The following is a 12,130-nucleotide window of genomic DNA, read 5'->3' on the forward strand; positions in this document are numbered from 1 at the left end:
ACTGATTGTACATGGAGGGGATTATAATCAATGTAATGAAACAAGTTATATGAATTGTTGAATGTGAAACTGATGATGTGCCCTGTAAACTTTCACTCATCCACAATAAAAACCTTAAATTAAAAAAAAGAAAAAAAATGTGAAAAAAAAATTAATTTGGTCAGTCTGCCAATTTTGCAAGCTATTTCTACTGTTGGCTGACTCTGGAGGAATGTTTTACCAATATAAAGGTGTTCTTCATTGCTGAGATAATTGTTAGAAGAAACTGGACTAAAAAGAAGACAAGATAATTTCTTTGTGAATTATGGGAGCTGCCATACTAGCCATGACAAATAGAATACTAACTGTATTAAAACCAGAGTGTAATAGATTTTTTCTGATGCTATAACTCATGACAGCCTCCCTTTTTTAACAGCTGCCTGAAGGACAAAGTTATCAGTCTAAGCCTGAATTCACAACACTTTCTCATGGACTGTACCCACCTTTCCTGGTTTATCTTTCACTGGTTACTCATATGGAGCTCTGGTAGCATTGTAATTATGAATTGGGCTGCTAACCTCAAGGTCAGCAGTTCGAATCTACCAGCTGTTCACCGCGGGAGAAAGATGAGGCTTTCTGCTCCTGTAAGATTTACAGCCTCGGAAACCCTGTACAGGGTTTCTATGAGTTGGAACAGACTCCGAGGCAGACCACCACCACCAGCAGATACTCATAGAAACCATCTCTTGGAGGATAGGGAGATCTATGCTTTCCCAGGAGTGCTCATTTTGTGTGGATAATGCATGGTTTTTTTTTGTTTTTGTTTTTGTTTTTAACCAATAAAATAGTAAAGCAGGGTCTATTAACTATGAAAATTTTGGATGTTTAGTGCTGGTACCAAACAATCTTAAATCCAGAAAAGAGAAAACTGTGATAGTAAATGAGCAGCAAAGGAGTGGCAGCAGTAGAACCAGAGCATGAGACAGAGCGCTGGGCTTCCCCGCCCATGGAAAGATTAAAAAACTGAGTGCCTTCAGGCAGGAGGCTGGTTTGTGGAATGGGGTGCCTCCTGGTACTCAGCTGACCCATGGTGGTAGAGCCAAGCACTTCAGGCTGAGGCTATGGCAGAGTAGAGTGACCTTTGGACATTTATCAATAGCCCTGCAAGAGCTTTACAACATTGCCTAAGCTGGGCAGAGGACAAAGAGCTACATGGCTACTAAAGACCACTGAGAGACCCTACCTATGGCCATGACTTGGAAACATGTGTGTCAGTTTATTATACTGTGGTGGCTTGTGTACTGCTGTGATATTGGAAATTATGCCACCAGTAGCAGAAAGTCCAGAATAAGACAGACTAGAAAGGAGGAGGAGCAGGCCACTTCTGAATGGTTGTTGTTGTTGTTAAGTGCTGTCGAGTCAGTTCCAACCCATAATTAAATGAGAACAATTAAATGAGAAACCTGTACATAGACCAAGAGGCAGTCATTCAAACAGAACAAGGGAGATACTGAATGACTTCATATCAGGAAAAGCATGCACCACGGTGCATCCTTTCACTATACTTATTCAATCTATATGATGAGAAAATAATTCAAGATGCTGGGTGATATGAAAAAGAATGTGGCATCAGGATGGAGAAAGACTCATTAACAACTTGTGATATGCAGATGGTGCAGATGACACAACATTGCTTGCTGAAAGTGAAGAGGACCTGAAATTCTTATTGATGAAAGTCAAAGACCTTCAGTATGGATTGTACCTCAATATAAAAAAAATGAAAATGAAATTCCTCACAACTGGACCAATAAATAACATTATGATAAATGGAGAAACGATTGAAGCTGTCAAATATTTCAATTTGTTTGGATCCACTATCAATGCTCATAGAAACAGTAGTCAAAAAATCAACCTTACATATTGCATTAGCCAAATCTGCTGCATAAGACCTCTTTAAAGAGTTCAAGAGCAAAGATGTGAATTTGAGGACAAGGTTCAGCTGACTCAAGTTGTAGCATTTTCAATCACCTCAAATGCATGTGAAAGTTGGACAATGAATAACAAAGACCATAGGAAAATTGGTGCATTTGGATTTTGGTATTGTAGAAAAATATTGAAAGTACCATGGACTACCAGAAGAAGAAATAAATCTGTGTTGGAATAAGTACAGCCAGAATGTCCCTTAGAAACAAAGATGGTGAGACTTGGTCTCTCATTCTTTAGACATGTAATCTATACGGATCAGTGCCTGGAGAAGGACATCATGCTTGGAAAATTGGATGATCAGCAAAAAAAGAGAAATAACCCCAACAAAATAGATAGACACAGTGGAAGCAACAGTGGATTCAAACATAACAATTGTGAGGATGGTTCTGTTGCGCATAGAGTTGCTATGAGTTAGAACCAACTTGATGGCACCTAACAACAACAGGTTTGCTGACCCACGGAACTACAGACAAGAGCTTCAGGCAGAGGTTTATGGTGCAGTGCAGTGCCCTTTGAGCATTTATCAGCAGCTCTAAAAGAACTTTACAACATTGTCCGATCAGGGCAGAGGCCAAGGGGCAACGTGTCTAAAGATCAGAGAGAAGCCTGCCTATGGGCATGACTGGGAAGAAGCTTCCACACTTAAAGAACTGTGTCTTGAACATTTATGATGCTGAATTGTAACTTATTAGTTTCCCTAATCAAGGAAGAAAGATGAAACTTTCTGCTCCCTTGAAGATTTAAAGCCTCGGATACCATACACAGGGTCTCTATGAATTGAAAACTCCTACATGGCATTTAACAATAGTATCAACAGTTTCCCTAATAAAGCCCCTAGCTGTGATTTTGGTTTGTGAGCTCTGTACAGCCATTGCAATGAATTATTAAAGTCAGCCGAGAAGTACAGAGTGCTGTAAGAGGAACAGACGGTATAAGAACAGGTAAGGAAACAGGAAAGGCAGAAGTGCATCTGACCACTTCCTGTTAGGAATCAGCCTTGGACCGATGAGTTTGATTCTCTTCTCCCTTGTGAAGTCAGAAGTCAGAGGTCACCCACAGCACATTTTTACAGTTCTGTGAGTACTAACTGTATTGGTACTTTGCTAACTGTATTACTGCTAAAATATACACTGATATCCTGGTGTCTTTAAAGACTGTTGGGGAAGCTGCTAACCGATTCTCTGCCATTGCAGGGTACATTTTGGGTCTGGTGTATCTTAGTTCTCATGGCAGATTTACATTACTGATGGTGACTCAGTTTCTAGTTCACCTGTTTTATAATTGTGGTATATTTCTCCAGAGCTAGGTGATCCCAAACATTTAGCAGAAGAGTGTTTCTCAATCTTTCAGATTCATTTAAGGCGCTATCATTCATTTTGGGTGCTATCCTCAGAAATTCTGGTTTAATTGGTATAACATAAGACCACAGGCATCAATATTTATTAAAAGTCTCCTCAGGTGGCTCCAGTATAGCCTAGCTGAGAACCACTAGCCTGAGTTTGGCCAGAGTAGTCAGACATTACCAAGCAGTTAAAAAAAAATTCATGTATTCATTTCCAAATGCTATCTATGCTGAATCTTCCTGGGAAGTCAAATGAAAAGGCATTAATAATTACTTCTTAATAATCACTCTCATAACAAAGCATGGTCCATATTTATTGAAATATTCTGGATTTGTGACTTTACTTCTAATGAATAACTCATAAATTCTAATGTACTCAAGGAAGTTTTCAGTAAGAAACAAATGCAAAGTACAGTGTATTTAATTCACTTAACAATATTGAGACTGAACACCAGACCTCCGACACAGATATTTCTTGCCTTACCAAGCCTTGTAGGTGATGCTCTTGCCCTGTATAGTTTGAGTTCCATGTTGTTGTTATTAAGTGCTGTTGAGTCAGTTCCTACCCATAGAGACCCTTTACAGGGTTTAAGAGCAGCAGCTGGTGAGTTTGAGTCACCTACTTTGCAATTCAAACCAACTTTGCAGTCCAGTGCATTAACTCACAGCACACACCAGGACTCCATGTTTTAAGCAGTATCAAATTTCTTAAAATAGTAAATAGCAGTGCTTTGTAATGGCAAATAACTATGAGTGATATTTTACTTCTGTATCTTTCCATCTGCTCTAGCTTAGTGGACTAAGTTACATTTTAGTCAATTCCATTTTTATTTATACAATTCTTTGTCAGATTTCCCCAGAGTTTGTTTGCATATGCCTGGGTTTGAAAGGTTAGCAGACTGTGAAGAACCAAAAAAGGAAGGCGAGGTTTTCAAACTCTGCTGATTTAGTTGACATAAAATCACTTCACTTCATATTCTTGTTAGAAAGGTGAGTGAGTCTTTTATGTCATTACTACTTAGTATCCATCAAAAGTTACATCCAGATAAATAATACTTGAAAACTGTTTTAGAATCTTACTCCAACCATTCCTTAAGAGAGCTGCAAATATCCACTTGGATCCAACCAAACCCAGTGAGGCAGCAGGTCCATTACTAGACAACACTGAATCAATCTCTTAGTAAACTGCATCTGCTGAGTTATGCTTTCATGCATTGCCATTTCCTATACTGGAAAACTATATAAAATCATCTTGTGAGACAAGTCAGAACAGAGAGGATCAGAATGTTTTGGAGACATTGGTTGATTGGTTGGTTATGTGCTGTGGAGTCGGTTCCAACTCATAGTGATCCTGTACAGGGTTTCCGAGGCTGTAAATCTTTATGGGAGCAGAAAGCCTCATCTTTCTCTCACAGAACAGCTAGCTGGTAGTTTCGAACTGCTGACCTTGAGGTTCGCAGCCTGATTCGTAACCACTATGCTATTAGTCATTATAATCCTGAGTGCTCTTTGTAAAATCCTTAGGGAAATTTTGTCCCATCTAGTTATGCTTCTCCTGAGCAATAGATTTTCCTTTGTCATAGGAAGATTGTGAACTTTGTAACAAATTACATAATATAACTTATAGAAACTTAAGTTAGTGTTTAAGCATCTTGAAGGCACGTACACACACACACACACACACACACAGCTTTGCATTTGACACAGCACCTGGAAAAATTTGTGTACCTAGTAAATGTACAATACTAGTTGATTGGTTAATTAGCCATCTATTAAACACCTTTGTATCTCTACCTGCCCATTTCTGACAGTTTTCCCTGAGATGCAATTTGGAGCAATTCCTTCCATCAACATATAGCAACCTTAATAAATAAAGAGGATTCAATTTTTAAATTACCTTTAATATTGTAGTTTTCATCTCTGAAATTGCTTTATCCCTGATATTCTCCAGTTGTTTCAATGCCTGGGAAGCTTGCTGTAATTGTTCTTCACAAAACTCATCTAGAGAATAGGTACGAGACCTATCCAGCTAATTAAATTATAGTAAAAGTTGAGTAGTAAAGATTCATTTACATAAAAAGAGATAAAATATTTTAGTCATCTTTTTCACATAAGATATCTTAAACTGCCTTTATGATTATTTATATGCCATATGCCTTACACATTCTTCAATTTTAAACATCTATAGTTAAATCTAACTAAATCTTGATAAATTCAGAAAAATACATTAGTATTCAAATCATAAATAAGATTAATCCAAAGACAAATTCAAGAGGTATTTAGGAATACCCAGGAACCCAGGGCAACCACCAATCCCAGGAAATGTAGTTCCTGTTATCTCTTTAAAGTCCCAATTATTTGCAAGTTTAAAAATATGAATATTAAATGTAGTACAAAGAGGCTAAAAGAAACTAATCAAATTAAGGAAATTCTACTCTGAATTTGAACCGACTCGAAGGCACTTAATAACAACAACAACAACTCTGAATTTATTTAGACTCAGCAAGAAGAAATCTCCAACAACTGTGCCACCGAATTCCTCTCTGGTAATAGAGAATCTGAATGTTTGAACTGTTCATATACATTTAGTCTTTCTTCTTCATTATTTCTCTTCCTTTTCCTTGTTGTTGTTGTTAAGTGCTGTCAAATATACTTTCAGACTCACAGTGGCCTCATGTACAATAGAACAGAGCACTACTGAGGCCTGGGCTGTCCTCATTGGCCGTTTGCTACAACCACCGTGTCAATTCATCTTGTTGAGGATCTTCCTCTTTTCTGTTGAAGCATGATGTCCTTTTTTCTAAACTATGTTAATTTTCATGACTAAACACATTTTCATCAGTAAATATGCAAATATCTTTATCTCCAGTAGTATTATTGAATTTACAAATATATGTATTTGAAAATGCAACATAAAAAGATTTAAATGTACTCACTTAGCTTTGAAAATTTTAATTTAATCTTTGAGTTCTCCCTATTCTAGTCCTATATCTGATTACCAGACCCTAATTTTTCCAAGTAAACTGTTTCAAAAATATCCTTTCCCTTTCCTACCTCACTGCCAGCATCCTAACAGAAGTACTTATTGCTGGTGCCTGCATTATTCCAGTGTTATATTACTTGATCTCTTTAACTCTACTTCCTCCCCACTTGCAAGTTTTCCTATAAACCAATATCATATTAATTTTCCTAAAATAACATATTCAGAAACTTTCAATAGTTATTCTTTAAGAGTATTTCTCAAAATATGCTATGCATTAGTATGAGAGGAACTTGCTAAAATGTAGATTACTAGTACACTTTCTGCAACTCCCCAAGAGGGAATACACAAAAATCTACATTTCTACTGCCATATAGACTACAGTTCACCTCTAAATATAAAACAAAATCATAAGTCCCAACATTGTCTTTATGTAGTCTGTACTTTGGATAAATTGCAATCTCTCTTGGACTCAGTTTCCTCATTTGAAAATGTACTACCCATACATTTGTCATTTGGAGGCATTTCAGCATATTACCCATCCCTTAATGTGTCAGACTGCAAAGTCGTTTGAACTGCAAGGTCAATGGTTCAAGCTCACCAGCTGCTCCTTGGAAACCCTATGCAAGGTTGCTATGGGTTGGAATTAACTTGACGGCACTTAACAACAAGTGATGATTTACTTATAGATCATAAATCTTCATCCCTTTGGTCCTTTTGTTCTAGTTTCTGTATAACAATGATTATATCAATCTTTATTAGTATAGTAGTATACTTATACCCACCTTTATAAGGTATATGGCAGATGGATTATCTTTATGTCCATTACCTTTTTTAAGGTTAACTGCATCTTCACAAAGTCCTCTAATGTAAAGCAAACAGCCTTGAAATGACTCATCAGTCAAAAAAAGATGACGGCACAAATATGACCTAAAAGTTAAAAACATTTCACAGCATTATCTCTCATTCAAAATGAATGAAACTAATTTGGAGGTAACTAGTCTAATTTACTTCATATATCTATATCTAAAATATCCTGCATCTACTATATTTTTAAATGACATCACAAAGATTAGTAAGCATTACGAGTTTATGACTGATTATGCTGTAAGCAAAGCTTGGTGTACTGGGTTTTTAAGGAAAAATAAAATAAGAGTGGGAAACAATGACATTCTGTTACACCACTGAGTTCAAACAATTTCTAAATATTAGGCAGTGATTTCCAAATAAAATTATCTTAATAATTTCCTCTATATGAGGGGACTTCAAAAAGTTCATGGAAAAAAATCTGTTGTCTTTTAATTCCATTTTTCTATGAACTTTTTGAAGTCCCTTCATATCTTCTTCAATTACAGGAAAAGGGATAGTAAGTGGGCCAGAGATCCATTTGAGAATATTGCTTAAATTCTCCGACCACTTATATTCTAAAGTAGAAAAGATAGGATCTTTTCTCTATTTCTACTGGTCTATTAATGTTTACAGAGTGACTCAAATCATTGTTAACAATACTGGAAAGAAAAGAATGGGAGGGGACAAGACAGTATTTAAAGAAATAGACTCTTAGATAAGTGGATCAGAAAGGTATGTAGAGAGGACCCCTCTGCTCGTCACAGATCTCTTGTGAGGTGATTGGTTATGAAGGATTACCAAGCTCATAATATATGTATAATTAAAAATGAACTATTCCTATCTATCCATTTTACAGATGAGAGAGAACTTTACAGATCAAAAAATCAGTGAAGCTAAAGTGTTGTGGGTTCTTCATTTTTATGGCTCCTCCCAAAGCCTTATGTTATTTATTTTTAAGAAGGCCTTCTCAAATTATATAAGCTTCACACAACAATAATTTATGGTGTGTAGAATAAATTATTTATTGACATGTCTCTAAGTATCTGGTAAACGGAGGAAAAGATCATGCTAAAGACTATGTTGTTGTTGTTGTTGTTAAGTGCCGTCGAGTCGGTTCCGACCCATAGCGACCCTGTACAGGGTTTCCGAGGGTGTAAATCTTTACGGGAGTAGAAAGCCTCATCTTTCTCCCGTGGAGCAGCTGGTAGTTTCGAACCGCTGACCTTAAGGTTCGCAGCCGGATTCGTAACCACTACGCTACCAGAGCTAAAGACTATAGGCACATTCTATGTCAATAGAAGCATCACTAAAGCAAACACAAGTCTTTGAATTTATTAATAAGAGCGTGATGACCAAAATTCGGGTAGTAATGATTTCATATTATTCAGCACTATTTAAGTTTTCTAATAAAAATGTATTCAATATTAGTTTTCTTATTTTGACACAGATATGAAGGAACTCTAGTAGCATAGTGGTTATGAATTGGGCTGTGAACCGCAAGGTCAGCATTCCATACTATGGAATACTACTCAGCTATTAAAAGAAGCAAACTATTGATTCATGCAATAATTTGAATGAATTTCCAGAAAGTTATGTTAAGTGAAAAACAGCCAATCTCAAAGGCTATGTATTGCCTGGTTCCATTTATATGACACCCTTGAAATGACAAAACTACAGAAATGAAGGATTAGTGGTCCTCAGGAGTTAAGGAAGTTAGTGGGGGCATGCGGGAAGTGGGTATGGCTATAAAACGGTAACACGAGGCAGCCTGTGATGATCGAAATGTTCTGTATTTTGGCTTAATCAGTGTCAATATTTAGGGTGTGTTAACTCTTGGCATGGCACTGTAGGATCAGCACTAGACTGTGAACCACAAGGTCGGCAGTTCAAATTGACTAGCTGCTCCTCAGAAACCTTGTAAAGGGTCACTATAAGTCAGAGCTCTGGTAGTGTAGTGGTTACCAATCGGGCTGCTAACCTCAAGGTCAGCAGTTCGAAACTACCAGTAGTTCCACGGGAGAAAGATGAGGCGTTCTGCTCCTGTAAAGATTTACAGCCTCAGAAATCCTGTGCAGGGTCACTGTGAGTTGGAACTGACTCCACGGTACTTAACAACGTAATTCAGAACAAACTCAATGGCACTTAACAACAACAACACCATTGTACTATACTTTTTTTTTTTTTTAAGTTTTATTGTGAATTGAGTGAAAGTGTACAGGGCATATCATCAGTTTTACATTCAACAAATCATACACCGTGTTTCATTACAATGATTATAATCCCCTCCATGTATCATCAGATAACAGTCTTTCTATTCACTTTAGCACTTTTTTTGTTTTGTTTTTTTTTAAACACTCAGGCATATATAATAATTTACAGCACCAAAGGGCACATTCTGCAAGTCTGCCTTCTGGCCACCAGCTCTCAGTCCCTCTCTTTCCATGAATCCTCTCTTTCCATGAATCCTCAGCTGCTCCCTCTCTCCATGTCCCCATCTCTGCCTCCATCTCTGGTGTCGCTGCTTCTCTGGATAAGATCTCTCATTCTGCTTGTGCGTTTCTCTCTTGATGGTCCTAAGGTCCTCTGTTTCTGGACTGTAAGGTTAACTACTCCCCTGCTATTGTTACAAAACTTCTACCTTTATAATTGTGACAGTCGCAATTAGTCATGATAACTATTACTTACTATTGAATCATACGAATCTTATCCCCATCTCTTTTCACCAGACCCATCTAGACAAGATGAAAACGATTCAGTGGGGACTCTTTCTTCCCCCACACACTTAAACTCCCTCTTGAAACCTTGTAAGCCAGTAACTTCGTGCCTTTATTGCCCCCTCATTTTAGGTAGCCAAGATCTAAGGTGCCCATCCCTACCTACTCTGTGTACAGAGGGGATAGCATTGATACTTGAAGTGAAGACTCCTTCCCTCTCAGTTTGGTATTTTGAGCTACTTCATCCATGAGTATAGGTCAAGTTCATCAAATTGTAGCAATTTACCCTTATTTTCTTCATAAAAAAATTTTTTTTTAAAAACTCTTCCTCTAGTTGAGTTCTAATTATCAAGCCATTGAAGCTAGGTCAAATGAGTACTATCTGCAAGTTGGGTGTTCTTGTATGTCTCCCCTCACTTCATATCAGTTGGATGCTTCACTCTCAGCTCTAGCCCTCAGTGGCTATGTCTTGTCCATGGGCTCATGTGTCCCCAGGTCTTACCACATTTTTACCAATCAGCCCTTCCTCTTCTTTCTTTCATCTCCAGGTCAATGGGAGTCTATTGAACATTGTTGAACACAGTCCATTCTTCATTGCTGCCTTTCCCCCTCTTCCACTCATCAGTAGACCAATGTGGTTGCCAGAAAGCTTACATGCCTGCTTATGTGTTTCCTTTGTGTTTCAGTCTTAGAGGTGGGTTTGTTCTGAAGGAACTTGATTGCTTGCCTTGGTGGCTTCCCAGCAAACAACTTGCTTATTCTTGTAGTAGTCAGTCACGCTGACATTTTTGTTTTGGGTTTTACGAATGATCTTTCTTTGAAGGTGTATCTTCTGTCACTCTAGCTGTTCCAGGCTGGTCTGCTTCTCCTTTCTAGGGGGACTGTCCCATCTCAGAAGGTTCTGGATGGGGCCATTGTACTATATTTTTACAAGGTATTATTATTGGGGGGAAACTGGTTAAAGACTACATGGGATCTCTGTACTATTTCATTTCAATCTACAGTTTTCTCAAAAATCAAATGTTCAAGTAAAAAAACAAAAACCCAAACTTGGATCCTCAAGATCTTACAAAATAGGATTAACTGTAATAGAGTTTGAATAATTTCACCATTTCTTTTCTTGGAAGCTAAAAGTTAGAATCATGTTGTCTTTCCTTGATTTCTTCAAACCATACATTTATATTTGGAACTACTGTTGTTGTTGTTAAGTACCATCAAGTTGGTTCCGACCCATAGTGACCCTGTATAGGGTTTCCAAGGAGCAGCTGGTGAGCTTGAACCACCGACCTTGCAGTTCAAACAGCTTTGCAGTCTGGCACATTAACCCACAGCGCCACACCAGGAACTATAGTAAAACTTTAATGATCTTTTAAAAGAAAGATAGGTTAACTTAAATCATAAAAGCAATCCCCAATCACTGAATTACATAAATATTTGCTCTTCTCCTGAATTTAAAAAACATGACTTCCTTTTAAAATTTTATAAATATATTACATAGTGAAACTTACCTGCTCTTTTCTGTCTTAATTCTTTTAACATTAACTTTCCAGGTAACAAATGCTTTATTAATTCTGAAAGGAAAAAGACATCTTACATTCTAGATTTGTAAATAATATACTTATATGGAATAAATTTACTAAGGTTTTAGTTTCGTTCATCCTAAGTTACCTGAAAGTAAGTACTAAAAAGGTATACAACTTTTCTCTCAAACTGTCAACAGACTATAGGACAAAGGCAAATGTTAAAAAAAAAACTAACAAAAGTCAAATAGTTTCCACTAAAACAAAACAGAGAATAAGAATTAACACTGTGAAGGTGGAAAATTTGTGAGACACAGAAAAATGAGACAATTCCATTTAATTCCAACTCTCTTGGGTTTCATTGAATACATCTATTCACTTACTATTTTTTTAAAAAAATAAACTCATGTAGAGAAGGGTCAAGATTCAATTTTAATAATAATGAAAAGCACAAAGAGAAGAAATATCTTCTTGATGGTAAGTAAAACATTAAAATGTCATTATTAATATACTAAAAAACCAGATTTACTTAAAATTTTAAATCTCAAAGATTAATTTCAAGAAATACATTTATGAGAACCTACTAGATGAGAAGTTAATCATGTGTAACTTTCATATATGAAATAGACATGTTCAGCTGTTTCTACAAATCCCTCTCAACTCTTTGAAATGGATGTTGTTGTTGTTAAGTGCCGTCAAGTCGGTTCCGACCCATAGCGACCCTGTACAGGGTTTCCGAGGGTGTAAATCTTTACGGGAG

General features: G+C 37.0%; 1 protein-coding gene and 1 pseudogene across 1 annotated transcript in view; one reads left to right on the forward strand and one right to left on the reverse strand.

Moving 5' to 3' along the window:
- The window catches only part of DNAH14 (dynein, axonemal, heavy chain 14), a 641,625-nt gene that overhangs the window by 606,542 nt on the left and 22,953 nt on the right, over window positions 1-12,130 (reverse strand). Inside the window, 3 exon segments of the mRNA XM_006871162.1 lie at window positions 5,205-5,336; window positions 7,073-7,217; window positions 11,359-11,421. Of these exon segments, the coding sequence (XP_006871224.1) occupies window positions 5,205-5,336; window positions 7,073-7,217; window positions 11,359-11,421 (340 nt within the window).
- Window positions 11,812-12,130, forward strand: part of LOC102820054 — a 6,153-nt pseudogene continuing 5,834 nt past the window's right edge.

This window comes from Chrysochloris asiatica, unplaced genomic scaffold (assembly GCF_000296735.1).
Source record: "Chrysochloris asiatica unplaced genomic scaffold, ChrAsi1.0 scaffold00161, whole genome shotgun sequence".
Lineage (NCBI taxonomy): Eukaryota > Metazoa > Chordata > Mammalia > Afrosoricida > Chrysochloridae > Chrysochloris > Chrysochloris asiatica.